At 40.2% G+C, this 15,991-nt stretch overlaps 1 protein-coding gene across 4 annotated transcripts in view; it reads left to right on the forward strand.

The window, feature by feature from the left end:
- The window catches only part of CASK (calcium/calmodulin dependent serine protein kinase), a 354,818-nt gene that overhangs the window by 216,552 nt on the left and 122,275 nt on the right, over window positions 1-15,991 (forward strand). For all 4 annotated transcript variants that reach the window (XM_028113495.2, XM_028113492.2, XM_028113493.2 and 1 more), the window contains exons 6-8: window positions 3,567-3,669; window positions 9,590-9,765; window positions 14,346-14,468. In XM_028113495.2, the coding sequence (XP_027969296.1) occupies window positions 3,567-3,669; window positions 9,590-9,765; window positions 14,346-14,468 (402 nt within the window). The remainder of the gene's footprint in view (window positions 1-3,566; window positions 3,670-9,589; window positions 9,766-14,345; window positions 14,469-15,991) is intronic.

Here is a 15,991-nt window from a genome sequence, read left to right on the forward strand (position 1 = left end):
TCTCTCACTCTCTCTCTCTCTCTCTCAAATAAATACATAAAATCTTTTTAAAAGGGTACATGGAGGTTTAATAATCTGCTTTCTCTAATGGCAAATACTAAAAAGTTTTTAAAAAGAAACTTCCTTGGCTTCTCATTCTCTTTTAGCTACATTCTATTCCCATCTCTCTGTTCCTAGTACGGTAAGGTTTTGAAAGATACCTGAATTTACTATCTCCACATCATCTCTTCCCATTTTTCTTGAACCTAATCCAATGGAGATTTTTGTCTATATCATCCCACCAAAACCCCTCTTATCCAGGTCACCAGGGACTTTCAGGTTGCCAGATCTAATGGTCTGTTCTCAGCTCTCATCTTAAATGGCCTCTCACTAGCATTTCAGGACACCATACTGCTCTGATTTCCTGCCTGCTTCGCTGTCTAGGCATTCTCTTTCCTTTGCTAGATTGTTGTCATCTTCCAGACCTCAAACATTGCTGTGCACCAAATCTCATTCCTCCGACCTTTTCTCTTCTCTCTTTTTTTTAAGATTTTTAAAATGTATTCATTTGAGACAGAGAGAGAGAGAAAGAATGAGCAGGGGAGAGAGGCAGAGGGAGAGGGAGAAGCAGAAGTAGACTCCCCACTGAGCCAGGAGCATGACCTGGGGCTCAATCCCAGGACCTACAGATCATGACCTGAGCCAAAGGCAGACGCTTAACCATCTGAGCCACCCAGGCGCCCCACCCACTTCTCCTTCCTACTGGCAGTCCGAGGGCTATAAACACTGTGTGCGGAGTGCCTGGGTGGCTCAGTCATTAAGCATCTGCCTTTGGCTCAGGTCATGATCCCAGGGTCCTGGGATCGAGGCCCACATTGGGCTCCCTGCTCCATGCGGAGCCTGCTTCTCCCTCTCCCACTCCCCCTGCTTGTGTGCCCTCTCTTGGTGTGTCTCTCTGTGTCAAATAAATAAATAAAATCTTTAAAAAAAATTAAAAAAAAAACCACTGTGTGCTTTTGATCCCAAATTTATATCTCTAATTCCGGCCTTCCCTCTCCCATCTTTTAAGATCTCACACTCAATTTGTACAAAACCAAATTCTTGATCCCTCTTATAAACTCTTCCTTCTGTGTTCCCAGTTTTAGTAAACGGCATCTTCATTTTCATTTAGTTGCTCAGAACAGAAACTTAAGTTGTCATACTTACCTCTTTCTCTCACATCCCATATCCAGCAGCAGTGCCTGTCAGCCTAACCTTTAGAACATATCCTGAATTTGACCACTTCTTGCCACCACTGCTTCTGTCACTCTGTAATTCAAATCCCCATCTTCTCTTGCCTGGAGAACCACAGAAGCCTCCTACCTGGTATCTTTTCTTCCACTCTCATGCCCTTGCAATCTCTTCTCCACACAACAGCCCAAGTGATTCTTTCAAAACCTGAAACTGCTCATAATGCTCCCCTGCTCACAACTTTCTAATGGTTTCCCATCTCACTCAGCATAAAACCCAGGGTTCTGGCCATGGCTCCAAGCCCCAGACCATATAGCCTTTGACCATTTGGATCACATTTCCTACCACTCTTCCCCTTGCTCATTTTTTCCCCCCACACACTGGCTTCCTTACTCTTCTCCAAACATACCAACCCTCCTCGTGCTTCTAGGTCTTTGTACTTACTATCCTATTCTACCCTCCTGGAACCTGCTTCCACATGACCCATTCTGCCCCTTCATTCTGGTCTGGGCTCAGATATTACTCTATTAGAGAAGCCTTCTCTGACCCAACCCCCTTACTAAATAGCAGCTCCCTAGTCTCCAAACCTATAACATTGACCTCCACCAGCTTTTACCTAATGCACTTAACACTACCCAGTCTCTTATATTCATTTATATGTATTGGTTTCCTTTGTTTCTGTCCTCCAATTTTATGACTTGAGGATTTATTGAGAATGACAGAATCCACACTCTGATGAGAATTACATAAATCTTAGTGTAACATTAACTTAAGAATAAATATAGTCAACAAATTATAAAGGGTATACTTTGGGATTCTGTTTTAAGCTTCTACTTCTCCTTAATAAGGTGATAGAACTGGCCAGGAGACCCTGTCTAGGTTTAGTTTATAGTTTCTTCTTCTGCATCATGCCCCTCGTTTTCTAGGTTTGTTCATTTATTGCACCCCACACTAGACTCATGCTAGGGCTATCACTTCTTCTGGTCTGTTGTCATCTGTCTCTATTTAAACCAACCGAAAGTTCTTATGAAGAGCAGTCTTTATTGGTTGGTTTCTGCAGAGCTTTGCTTGCTCTCCCATAAACCCTCCTGGCTACTTTGTGTCTTGCTGCAGTACACTCACCATTCATGTACACTTGCCTTCTCTCTCTCTCTCTCTCTCTCTCTCTCTCTCTCTCTCTCTCTCTCATACACACATTTATATTTAAGGGCTCATCTTTCTTTGTGTTAGAGCCTCTATTATAAGGTCTTTAAATGTCTTTGGACAAAAAAAAGTAACTTCCAAAGTAGAACCCTGATGCTTTCATTGAGCAGAGTAAGGAGCCCTCCCACTTTTCTGTATCATTGTCAAACATCTCTCTGGGTACACCAGTTCAGAGTTTTATTGCACAGGATTTTGGGGGACCACTATCATATAGGCTAAACTGAGCTAAAACTGTGTCATGTTATAAATGAGCAAGTATGGGAAAGAACAAAAATACTTTTCTCTTCCATGCCTGAAGAAGCTTGCTTTTTTTCATAACCCATATTTTGAAAGCAGGTCATATGTGACATCAGTCATATTGGGGAGCATAGTATTTGAGCAGAGACCAAAGGTCCACACAGTTAAATGCTTTCCTGAGACCAGGACCTACAGAGAAACTTTCATCGTGACCACGAAGCATATGATTCTTAGGGAGCCCTGGTCACACAGCTACTCCTTGGGAAGGATGTCTTTGCCCTGGACCAGAGGCCAGCCAAGTCGTCTTCTCTCTCCCTTCCCATTCCCACAAAGAGGAAGGGCAGGTCCAGAGAAAAGACATGCCCAGGGAGAACATTGAATTCCCTGGGAGCCAGGTTCAATTAAAGTCATTAAATCTGGCTCTTCTTACTTGGGGATGGAATGAATAAAGTAAAGCAAGAGGATGGTAGGAGGGTGGACAAAGAAAGAGCCATTAGCATCCCCTAAGGACTACGATACAGTGGCTCTGTAGGTAAAGTCAGGGGTTTCAAGAAACATTTTGGCAAGAGGTGTAAAAAATATTTTTCCTTAAATGTAGGCTATCAGAAAAAAAAGAATATTGCATGAAAGGGCAGAAAATACATCCGCCATACTTGAACACGCTTGCTTCCTGAGTAATTCTTAGCACCTACCCTAATCTTAGAAGCAAATAATCCCTGAAAAACGTTTGATAACACAGGTAAGTCTTTGGAGAAATCAACCAGAAGTGAGAATAGGACAAATAATTCGAACATCCAAAATAATTCCAGGAGTTTTTAATGTATTACTATACAGTCATGTTACTCAGTTTTGTGTAAATTGAATTGCTCATCTCCAATTAATCCTTTGGTTTGTTGTTTGTCTGTTTTTCTTTCCAGCCCCACTGTGTTCTCCTCGCCTCAAAGGAAAACTCGGCACCTGTTAAACTTGGGGGCTTTGGGGTAGCTATTCAATTAGGGGAGTCTGGACTTGTAGCTGGAGGTAAGAACACTTTCTTAAAAATTTCCTTCAAGACACTTTCAAACTAAATATTAGCTCATCCTCAGTGTTTCATACCCATTCCACCCCCCACCCCACCCCCAAGAAAGTCTATCATAGTTTTGAATTTAATAACTGTAGTTATAACTAGAATTTTAGTACCTTAAGAATAGACCCTGTGCTTTTACTCTTTGTATTCCCACCACTTGGCAGAGAAGTGACCCTGCGTACAGAGATTAAAACAGTGTTGGAAGAAGGTGTTATCTGGGGAAAAGTGACTTCTAAAGTTGAACTGGCCAGGGACACCTGGCTGGCTCAGTCAGTGAAGTACACAACTCTTGATCTTGGGGTTGTGAGTTCAAGCCCCACATTGGGCATAGAGCTTACTTAAAAATAAATAAATAAAGTTGAACTGGCCAAACGAAGTCCATTCTAAAGCATGTAGATTAACCACTTTCAGGTTTACATTAGTGGCTAATGTTTAATTTCATATTGTTTTCCTCTTCTTATTTGTGAAAGAGTCCTGCTCAAGCCATCAATCTGTGTATTTGGGAAGAGCAAGCAGATGTAAATGCAGACTGATTTTTATTATTAGCCAAAGCAAAACATAATTAGAAAATTCCCATGCCAGAAAAAAAAAGTATGAAATTTAAAAATAGAAATTTTCTCCAGTAGCATGCTGAGGTGGATGCTAATTCTAGATCCAGGAATTTGGGTTTTTTTGTATTCCCTTCAATAGACTCCAGCTCAGAATGCTACCCTGTTTTTAGTTCTCTTCCTTAGCTTTGCAAATGACTTAGTTCTTCACTCTACAGTTTATCAGTCTTCTAGTCAGTGCCTTCGATTTTCCATCTCCAGATGGAAACACAAAGAGGAAAAATATGAAAAATACCAGCAGAACTTTTTTGAACCTGTCATCTTCCATGAATACTTATATTAAGTTCAGATACCTGACAAATGATAAATATCAAAACAATAATCCATTACACAGGATATTTCATTTAATTTAATAGACATATTACTAAACATCAAAGCAGCGTTAACATAGACCATCTTCTGAAAAATGAGCCAGGAGTCATAGTTGTATTCTTTAAATTGTTATTTCATCACATTGCCCTCTAAAATTAAATTATGTCTAGATTTTCTTCTAATTTTGCATTCTCTTCAAGCTAATCATTTCCAATAATATGAAAAATTGCAAGTTGAGTATAGTTTTAAAAACTGATGTTTTTTTCCTAATTCAAAACTTCCATCTGTGATTGGAAGGACTAGTCATAGGATCAGGTAGTAGCACATCATTTAATCATAGACTCATTGAATCTCAGGATTCCAAGGGGGCCTTAACATCTCCAGTCTTATAACCAATGATCGCATTCCTTCATAAAATTCCCAGCGAAAGGTTGAGCTCTAGTTTAATTCCTCACATAGCGAAGAATTCACTGTGTTTCGGGACTGTATTTCCATTTTTAGAAAGCTCCTTGAGTTCTGAAACATTCATCTTCACCTTGAACAGAAATCTGTCTTCTTATCACTTCCACCCAGTGGTGCTAATTGTGACTTTTGGAGCCACACTGAACAATTTTAATTCTGCCACATGATAACCATTCAGATGTTTAAAGACAATATCGTGTACCCCTAAGTCTTATCCAAATTAACTTGCCTAGGTTAATTTAGCCATTCCTCACATAAACTGGTGCAGACTCTCACTCTCACGTGTGCAAAGGATGGAGCCAAAACTGAGCACAACTGTAGGTACAGTCCGGCACACAGGAGCCTGGGACTGTTGCTTCTTTTGCTGTGAGCCTTATATTTCTATCAGCTTCCCCAGATTGCATTAGCTTCTTGGACAGCCACATAATGCCACTGGCTCATACTGATCTTGCAATTAACTACAACTCCCAAGTTGTGTTTAAACAATTGTTGCTATTAAACTAACTCTCTTAAATCTGATATTTTTACATATCACCCCTCTGTAAAGACTACACAATTATAGGGGCGCCTGGGTGGCTCAGTTGGTTAAGCATCTGACACTTGGTTTTGGCTCAGGTCGTGATCTCGGGGTCGTGGGATCGAGCCCCACATCAGGCTCCACACTCACCAGGGAGTCTGCTTGGGATTTTCTGCTTCTCTCTCTCTCTCTCTCAAATGACAATAAATAATCTTTTCTAAAAAAGACTACACAGTTATAACAAGTAACTTCTGATGATTACATCCCCAAGACTGATGGGATGAAATGAAATGACACAAAGTCCTTTTATATGTTCTATACTGGCCACATATAATGGCTTTGTTTCTCTTTGTCTGGATCCATATCCTGTTAGTATTCAGAGTGGTATCAGCTTATATTTTACCATGCATCTTGATTGAAGGGGAAAAACGGATTCGTTGGATTTACCTAGACATCTTCTCCATGTTAATCTACTTTCCTAAAGTCCTTGAGCTTTTCTCCTAAATTGTATGTTTTTAAAGCTGATTTTGAACCTAGAGTGTGTCAGTTGTACAAAATTTATTTTTCTCAGTGCTTCTAGAATTGAAATACTTTCTGATGGTCAGAGTGTCGTTTCTTCACGTATCTTTCCTTCCAGTCTTGAAATAACTACTTGAAGCATTATAGTGTCTTTAAAAATACAACATGTGTAGACAAGGGATAAATGATTTCTCTTAAAGAAAGCTTTCATATTGTTTAAGGTACTTGTGAAATTACAGTAATATTAGCTCATTTGCTAATGCTTATTAACAGAAAGCTATTTTCCTGTCAGTTGGAATCTTTGATTACTCAGTAGAATAGAAATAGAAAAGAATTCTCTCCTTTATATGTTCCATATTGTAGAAACCACTTACATGTATTTGCACTTAACCTACCTGAAATTCCACTATTTGGAAAACTCGTCTATGCAGAAGATAACTAGGATCCTACAAAAAAAAAATTATTTTTGCAGCCAGACATTTCTTGACCTTAACACCCATTCATGGGCCTCTCAAATGGGCATCCTAAGAGCATACTCTTTGAAGCTGGCATGCTGCCATTTTCCATAGTTTTATGGTTTCATGTGCCTTCATACCTGGCACCTGCTACTCCCTCTGGTTGGAATACCTTTTGTCATTTTCAGTATCTATGTAACTCTTACTGCTCCTGAAGGTTGAGAGACTGAGTTGACAAACCTCCCCTCTTAAAAGCAAGCTGATCTTCACCATCCCAAGTTAGGTAACCCTTTCCTTCTCTTCCATATTACCGTAACTATCTGGGCTACATACCTCCATGTAGTATTTGATGCAGGGATTTGTAGTCGTATCAAAGACTGAGCTTTATGAGGACAAGAGGCATCACAGCTTATCCTTCTGTATGTCCACAGCACCTCCCACTGTGTCTAGGACCCAAGCAGGCACTTGGGAAATTGTTTCTAAATGAAAGAACCTGCTTGCTAATCAGTTTCTGGTTAATAGATTTTATGCAACAAATTAGGAGAAGACAGGCTAGAGGAAGCACAGTGAGAGAAAAGACACAAAAGCCTGACAGGAAAAGTATGTTGAGCAGATACCAAAATGTAGAAAGCACAGCCCCCTTTTAATACTGAAGAACTCAACCCTTGCTTACCTCTGAAGTTCCTGAGGGCATTTTCTGTTCTGTAGCATAGTTCTTTCATTGATAGCCACAAGACAGTCATCTTGAGTCATCAAGAAAAGGTTGCATTATGTGCAGCATCTTAGGTAAAAGAAGTCAGAAAATTGTAGAAAGATAACCATCCAAAATTATTTAAAAAGCTTTGGGTGTGTAAAGATTCAAGTCCTAGCTATTCAAAGCCGCTCCTTACCTGAGGTTCTAACCTCAGGTAAGACCTAGGTAGAGAGGTCTTACTATATTATCCCAAAGTCTAACATTTAAATATTTAAGTGTATATCTGAAGTATGTCATACACAGTGACATTTAATATGGTTTGGTAATTGACCACAATATTCTAAGAACAGGAAGTCAAAGTCATAAAAATCAAGTGACCACCAAGAAGAAAAAGTCAAGCTATCACAAACAAGGAGTCCAGGAAGGTTGGTATACATTAAAGGTTAACTCTAGTCCTTTACATTTGACTGATCTGCACAAAATACTGTAAAAAGCTCATTCCTATATATTCTTTCCTCCATCATCCCTGAGCAAATTTTTGAACCATAAGACATGTATGTTCCTTAAGGATTAACACTAATTCTCCAGAATGGAGTAGTCTTCGATACAGATAAATGGAGAGAAGCTCCTTTTTGAGTTGCTTGGCTCGCTCTTGTGTAGGAAGTGATAGGAGTCAAGTTGAGTTGCAAAACATCATCCCACCTATAAGAAGGTACCAGACTGGTGCCATGGTACCCGCACGCTCACCGGTACCTTGATCTCCTGCCGTCAGCACGAGGCGGATTCTCCAGCAGCCCCGCCCTGACAAAGGCTGTTAAATGAAGTACGAGGCTTAGCTCTCATCGTTTGAGCTTCTTTGTGTTACCAGAGGAAGCAAAATGGGGCAATGGGGAATAAAAATCTTCCCTTCTAACCAGTACAGTTTTCACTGCTCTACTGCACATTTTAAATGAAAATATTTTCATTCTCTGAACCCCAAAGTTAACCTCTTCTATTATGTGGGAAGAGAGGAACCATAATGATCCAAAGCAAAGGAATATCCCCAGTACACAAGCTAAGAGCTGCTTTATCCTTCCATCCCAACCGAGTTTTGACAGTCACTAACTGGACCTTATGGTATATTTTCTCTAGCTGGATGAGAAGATCTGTAGGGTCTTTTTTTTTTTTTTTTTTAACTCTAAACCACAATTCTGAGCTCTAGGTAAAGTATTGTGCAGTCTTCAAAGTAACAATTACCTTGGACTCAGTATGATGAGAGAGAAGGGGTAGGGGAAGGAGGAAGAAGGCTGGGGCCTGCCCACAAGACGAGCTGCCGAGTCTGGTGGGCAGTGCCCCTTCCGTGGTTATTTCCCTACAGGGCACAACCTTTCCTTCTACAGTAGAAGAAAAGACTCCCTTAGGGATACTGAGGTAAAGATGATTACCAGTGTGCAAATAACTGCTATCAAACTCTTTCCTGAAAGCCAACATTGTTGGGTGTGGGTGGGAGAAAACTCTTTAAAGAAGATGGAGGCCAAAGGGGATTGAATGAGAGGAGCTTCATGACTTTGCTTTGGTTTATGTCCTGTGTCTGCTGTCGTTCCTGCCAAATGTTAACATTCAGAGAAAGCTTAAAAATCCTATAGAAGAGAATATTACTAAGCATTCTTAATTGCTACAGTCAATTCCTAAAATCAGTTGAACAGGATTTCAGATTCTGAGTCATATCCAAATAAAAGTTCTCCACTTTAGATTTACTTTGAGATTTTCCATTTGGCAGTCAAAAATAGTCTTTTTCTCCATGGATGTCTTCTCCTGCCCTCCCACCCCTGCCCCTACTCTATATTTTTAGTGATTTTCAAACGTGAAAATTAGAAAATTTAAACAACTTCATTAAACAAGAAATAGGTAAGTACCATGCACCCTGCTTAATGAAATAGGCAGTACCAGTATTAGAAAGACAAAGTACCGTGGTGCTTGGCTGGCTCAGTGGTGGAGCATGTGACTCTTAATCTCAGGGTTGTGAGTTCAAGCCCCATGTTGGGTGTAGAAATGACTTAAAAATAAAATCTTTAAATAAAAAAAGAGGAAGAAGACAAAGTATCTATCCTGGGCTCAGTATTTAGAAGAGGTGATTAGATAATTTTTTCCTTCTGCTTTTTTTCCCCCTTTGATTTTATGGAGGAGGGAGGAGGTAGTAAGAGAATCTTTATATTGTTAAACTTTTCCTTCAGACTGTTATTGTTCTATTTTCAGTTTTCAAATGAGAAAAAAAAAAAGGCCATTTTATGTAAACATTTTTCCTTGATGTTGTTGTTTTAAATGTAGGACGTGTTGGAACACCTCATTTTATGGCCCCAGAAGTCGTCAAAAGAGAGCCTTATGGAAAACCTGTAGATGTCTGGGGTTGTGGCGTGATCCTTTTTATCCTGCTAAGTGGTTGCTTGCCTTTTTATGGAACCAAGGAAAGATTGTTTGAAGGCATTATTAAAGGAAAATATAAGGTAATATATTATGAATGTTTTATTTTTACATTGAGATTAAATTACTCTCTGGAAAATATGAAGTTACTATCTGCACTTCCTGATTGTCATGTAGTTACCCAGTCAGAGAAAAGTTCTTTGCTGACACCATTGAACCCCTAGCCTTGGGAGACAGTATGGGCCTCAAGTAAATTTCTGAATCACTATCAGCTGCACTGTCATCTAGGCAGAAGACAGGAGACTGGCTTTATAACAACCAGGGCCTTCCCCCTCCCTCTGTGCTGCGGCCAAACTCTGTCCCACGTGTTTGGAACCCAACCCTGTGTTTAGGCTGAAAAGCAGGGACCCTAGTCCTCTTTGATACCGTATCTGTATGTTCAAGTCAACAGTTCAGGAGTCATGGGCCCTCAGATTCACAAAGCCAGTCCTTTTACCATCAATACATTCTAGCAAAACTGCCCATTTAGCTAGGTCGAAGAAATTGGCTGATGCCCTACTTATTTCAAATAAAATTCTAGTTCAGGGAAAGAATTTGGAATGACCCTTGGAATTTATTATAATAGAATTTGGCCTTTTATTTTACCCTGGGTGAGGTGTTCACAACAGATGTGAGCCCAGGTTTAAAAGTATCCATTCTCTGTGTGGTGACCAAACCTCCTCTTCAGGCTCAGCTGGAAAATAAACTTCTTGGGCCCTTCTTTGTGTAATTTGAGGAAAAGGCTTCATTTTTAAAGCTTTTTGCTTAATTTGTAAAGTGAAAATGGAAATTTCATCCCAGTGATTTAGTAATTCTTTATTTTATAGTTAGTATCTGCCTTTATTTGTTTTGCTTTGCCACACATGTTGTTCAATTTTACGTAGTCGGCGAGCACAGCTGAAACATTTGCCACTTACATTCCAGGATAAACTGAAATGCCAGGATCACAACTGCATCTCATAATATAATTTAGAGCCATTTTGGTGTGACTTAAACATTTCTATTCTTCTTTGGCTACCGTGGATTGGAAACCGCACAGACTATTCACAGACTTGTGATTAGCATATTATTACTTCCCTTATTAAAAAATCAAAAATTCGTCACTGACACTATGAGTGGCTATACCAAAAAGACCTAAGGTATGCTTGCAAATAAATAAGCTTAAGGTCGGTCTCACTGCCCCAGCTCTTACACTCCATGGCCCTATACCATCCCGTATGGCCGAAGAATCAAATGCTGTATATGGGAAACATGGGGGAGTGTGTGTCTGGATACCAGCTCGGCACAGCTTATGTTGGGGAAGTTCTTTTTCCGCCCCATATTACTGAAACCCCTACTTTCTATTCAACAGAAGCACTGTTTCATTTTCAGCCATGCCTGGCAGCATAAAAACCAAACACACAGGTTCGGGTAACACCAGACTCCAAAACTGTGAGACCTGTTAAGTTTTCTTTTCATTTCCTCCCTAATGTTAGAATTTTATATGGGACTTCAAGAAAAGGGAGGGGGTAGAAATGAAAGGTGAAGTAGCTTCGGGGTTGTAGCCTTGTCCTTTGAAACCATAAGTGAAACTTGTCAAGGTGAGCAGGTGAGAATGAGTTATTCTTTCATTTTTAGGCTTGTGCATCACCAGCTTATAAGGGCCTGCAGGTTTACCTCTTATTTTGATTGGACAAACTCTGTTAACAGAGGAAGATGTTTGAAATAGAGGTTTTTCTGCTTCTCTTAGAGTCAGTTGGCCACTGGGGAATAAAATCAATCCTTCCAAGGTAACTAAATATCTCAGGAAACTGCTTGTAAGTAGTCCTCCCCCTCAAATCCCTGGAAGTTTGTGAGTGGCTCTGAGGAATGCATGGCCATGGCTTTCTGGTCGAATTTGGCCAAGTGAAATCACAGATACTTAACATAGGAAAACAAACACAATTAGCCATGCACCAGCATAATAATAATGAGAGCTGCCTCATACATAGCACTTAGTATGTGCCTGGAACTGTGCTAAGCACTCCTGTGAACTCATTTTATCCTCACAGCGACTTCTGACATGGTACCATACATTAAAATCTCCCACCTGCCTTTTGGAGCTATATATTTGCTAATAATAGAATCTTCCTTTGTGTTAGTTCAGTTGCTAACTTCCTGGTTTCCAAGACAATGTGCTTTGTTCCAACAGCCTCTGGTATTTGATTTTCTCTATTTTTAAAGCACTGGATAGTTTTATTTGTTTCCTTGTAAGAAATTTGGACTGTTCACACATGCCAAAAATTAAATGATTTTAAAACCCCCGTTTTTAGTATTATAGTAAGTCAGATGGACGTGACAGCTATATCATCATTTCTGCACCTGGAGGTTTGAAGCTTTGAGGTTAATAACTTATTTACTCTTTTACTTGGCTAGCCTTATCTCTCACTTGGATTCACGGCTTTTTTTTTTTTTTTATACAAAAGCCCCACGTTTTCAGCGGCTTCGTTTGAAGTATAGATCCATCTCTACCATCAATGATAAACCTGGTGGGCCTTACGTGTGTGTGTGTGTGTGTATGTGTGTGTGTGTGTATACATCACACACACACACTGTGCTGTGATTCTGTCAGCGTTTATTTTTACAGTTTTTTGTTACTGAAAATTTCAAACAAACAAAAAGAGTAGAAATAACAGTACAGTGAACCCCCAGCTTCAATACTTAGCTACATCCAGCCAACCTGGTTTTATCTATATTCTACATACTACCAGATTATCTTGAAGCCAACCTCCAAAATATAATTTCATCACCCCAGTGGTTCTTAAGAACTATGAGCAAAATCCTTGATCTCTGGGGGTATTTTCAAGAAAATCTTGATGGCATCTTTTAAAAACTGTCATAGTTTATCAACTACTGCTGGTCTTATGTGATTTTCATTTAACTTTTTATTCTCATTTGCTAGCTTACTTGATCTTTTCAGGTAGATATCTGAGAATACTATTTGCCTGGAATACATGCTAACATTTAATATCAGTGAACTTTCTTATAAAAGACAAAAATATATTTCTCAAAGTATGTACAAGATGCAGTGCCATCTTCTGTCTTTGTTATGCATAGCCAGTTGGTAGCTCCACATCAGGAGTCAAGGCACCCATGGATTTAGTATTCAAAGAAGTGAGAGTGTTCTGTTGTCCTGTTTTGTTCCCCTTATAAACTCAACCTCCCAGATTAATTTCAGCTACTCTTTCAGCCAAAGGAAGAGGAAAAGCCTGGAATCACACTCCCTCATAAATAGGATGAGGGCATATACTTCTCAACCTCTACTCACCTCAGAAATCTTACCACCACTTTCAGATGACCTCTCAGCCCCTTTCCCCAAGGACAGATCATTCCGACTTTAAGGAGCACATCAGCTCCAGGGTGGGGAAGAGGGAGCAAAACTAAGCCTCATCTAATCACCCACATTATTTCAAACAGACTAGTTGATCACAGTTTTAATAGTATGATGGCAGTATGGCACTCACTTTAGTTAAGAGATCTGAGAAGCAGAAGTGACTATTGTTTGGAATTCTTCCTGTTAGGAAAAGAACAAGGAACATAGTTCATTCCCCGTCTACAAGTATAGAGCCTCACAATAGCCAGAGCAAAGTGTCTAATGCTAACCCTTGGCCAACTATAATGATTCCTGTGTACTGATGCCAGCTGTGATTTTATTTGGCTTTAAGTTGTGATGGACTTTATTCTCCATCTTTCTCCCTTAGAAGGTGACCTAGGTCTCCTCTGGCTCAAGCCATGGCATCGCTAGCTCCTGGCACCAGGCAGCTCACATAAATTCACCCAATCATTTGGCTTCTTGATATTAAATAAGGAATGAAACCCTACTCGTCTCTCCCTGCCTGTCCCCGCTGACCTCCCCAACTGCAAACCCTAAGCATCCCTTCCCTTTTTTCTGCTTCCTGGTCTCAAACATTCCCTTTTGCCCAGGAGCCGTCTTACTCTTTTCCTCCCGGATCCACTTTCTCACAAGTCTTATGTCTTTTGAACAACTCATAGTTTTTGTTCATTTGTTTGACTTTAGTCAATTGACCTTGTGACTTGGTTGTCTCATCTCTATAAGAAGAACAAAAGTAACTACACTGAAGACAATATACAAGTGATTTGGCTATTTTGTAGGGCCTATAGTAACAGTATATTTGTTCCTAAATACTGAAATTGATGTACAGTGACCAAAATATCCTACTAAGAACTTTGCATAACTTCATAATTACTGCACATTCCAATTTTTAAAAAGAAAATGTTTTAAAATTTCTTTAAAATTTTTAATTTAAAAATTTAATTTTAGTCCTTTCTTAGAGCAAAGTACTAGTCTCTTCAGCTAAGGTAGAAACTACAGTCATGAGCATTCTATTCAATTATTAAAAATATTATAACTTAGGTGACAGAACATAATGTAAGGGATATTTACTGATGCAAAATCTCATAGAGGGAGCAACAACCACCAAAGACTTTTGCCTTTGTCCTCTTCCTTAGAAAGCAAGCCTTTAGAATCAGATTTCTGTTCTTTGAGAATTTTATTCACATTGAAACAGCATAGGAATGTTACATCGTAGTGAATTTAACTTCTCACTGGACGATAACTATGGAATTTTCCTCTCCTTCTCTTCAGATGAATCCAAGGCAGTGGAGCCATATCTCTGAAAGTGCCAAAGACCTAGTCCGTCGCATGCTGATGCTGGATCCAGCTGAAAGGATCACTGTTTATGAAGCACTGAATCACCCATGGCTTAAGGTACGGGAGCCCACAGGTGGCCATCTACACTTTGTGTGAACGCTTCCAGCGACAGCAGTGTATTGCTCTAGAGGGCGACTCTTGCCACCTCTTTTCTGAGCACTTTTTTTGAGTTTTGTTCATCTTGTTTGCTGTTTCCGGACAGCCTCTGTAAATATCTGAGTAGAGAATATACCATTCTAGTGACATTCAGCCATCAGAGGGAACAGAGGCAGATTAAGGCAGAACATAGCAGGGAGGAAGGCATGTTTGTTCTCCACCGACACATGTCCCAAAGCTGTGCAACAAGAACAAGGGAAGTATTGCTGTGTTTATGACAGAAAGTTGTGATCTTTCCTTGGGATGTGACTGTATGGGTCATAACATTATTTTTATTTCAGTAGATAACTAGATACGGATTTATTGTTTTAGGAAGAAGCTCGATTTTTAAAATTCTTTCTCTCTCCCATCTTGCGAGTGAACATTAAGGAAAATGTAACATGGGACTTGAGCGAAACAGCACTATTTGATTAAGACATTCTGCAGTTCAGTAATTCCAGCAAGTTGTCCGTAGTGCAACCAGGATTTTAATTGAGCCTACCACAATGCTTTCCTTTGCATGTGAGATCCTCTGTCTTTTACTCACTCAAGGACATCACTCCAGCATCTCTTTCCTGCATCATCACTTTTCTGGCTCTGTTGAATCTAATATGCTACCGTTTGTTTTTATTACACACACACACACACACACACACACACACACACACACACACACACACACATACACACTCACTCACTCACACTCTCTCTCTCTCTCTCTCTCTCTCTCTCTCTCTCTCTCTCTCTCTCAGGCCCTTGGAGACCTCATCTAGTTTTAATGGTCTTAAGTGTGATTTGTATTCTGATGAGTCCTGAATTTATATCTTCAGACCAGGCCTCTCCCCAGGGTGATTCATTCTTAGCCCAGTGTGCAGTCTCGCCCCCTAATACGTCTCTGATTTCATCCCCTACTACTCTCCTCTTAGTCTGTTCCCCACATATTGGGCTCATTGTGGTTCCTCAGACAGCCGGCACATTCTGGCTTCAGTGCCTCTGTGTTCGTCATGCTCTTTGCCTAGAACACTCTTCTCCAGGTATAGTCATGGCTTCTTCCTTTACCACCTTCAGATCTTTGCTTAACTGTCAGCTTCTTAGTAAGAGCTTTCCTGTCCACTCAGTTTAAAATTAGGGAGAAGGAGGGGCGCCTGGGTGGCTCAGTCATTAAGCATCTGCCTTCGGCTCCGGTCATGATCCCAGGGTCCTGGGATCGAGACCCACATCGGGCTCCCTGCTCCGCGGAAAGCCTGCTTCTCCCTCTCCCACTCCCCCTGCTTGTGTTCCCTCTCTCACTGTGTCTCTCTCTGTCAAATAAATAAATAAAATCTTTAAAAAAAATAAAATTAGGGAGAAGGAATGCCCCCTGCCACCAGTATTCCCAGTCCCCCTTCCCTGCCTTAGTTTTCTCCATAGCATTTGTCACCATAAGACATACCTATATTTTACTT

This window comes from Eumetopias jubatus, unplaced genomic scaffold, assembly GCF_037043125.1.
Source record: "Eumetopias jubatus isolate StellerSeaLion01/CBP00866 unplaced genomic scaffold, mEumJub1_p1.0 scaffold_11, whole genome shotgun sequence".
NCBI lineage: Eukaryota > Metazoa > Chordata > Mammalia > Carnivora > Otariidae > Eumetopias > Eumetopias jubatus.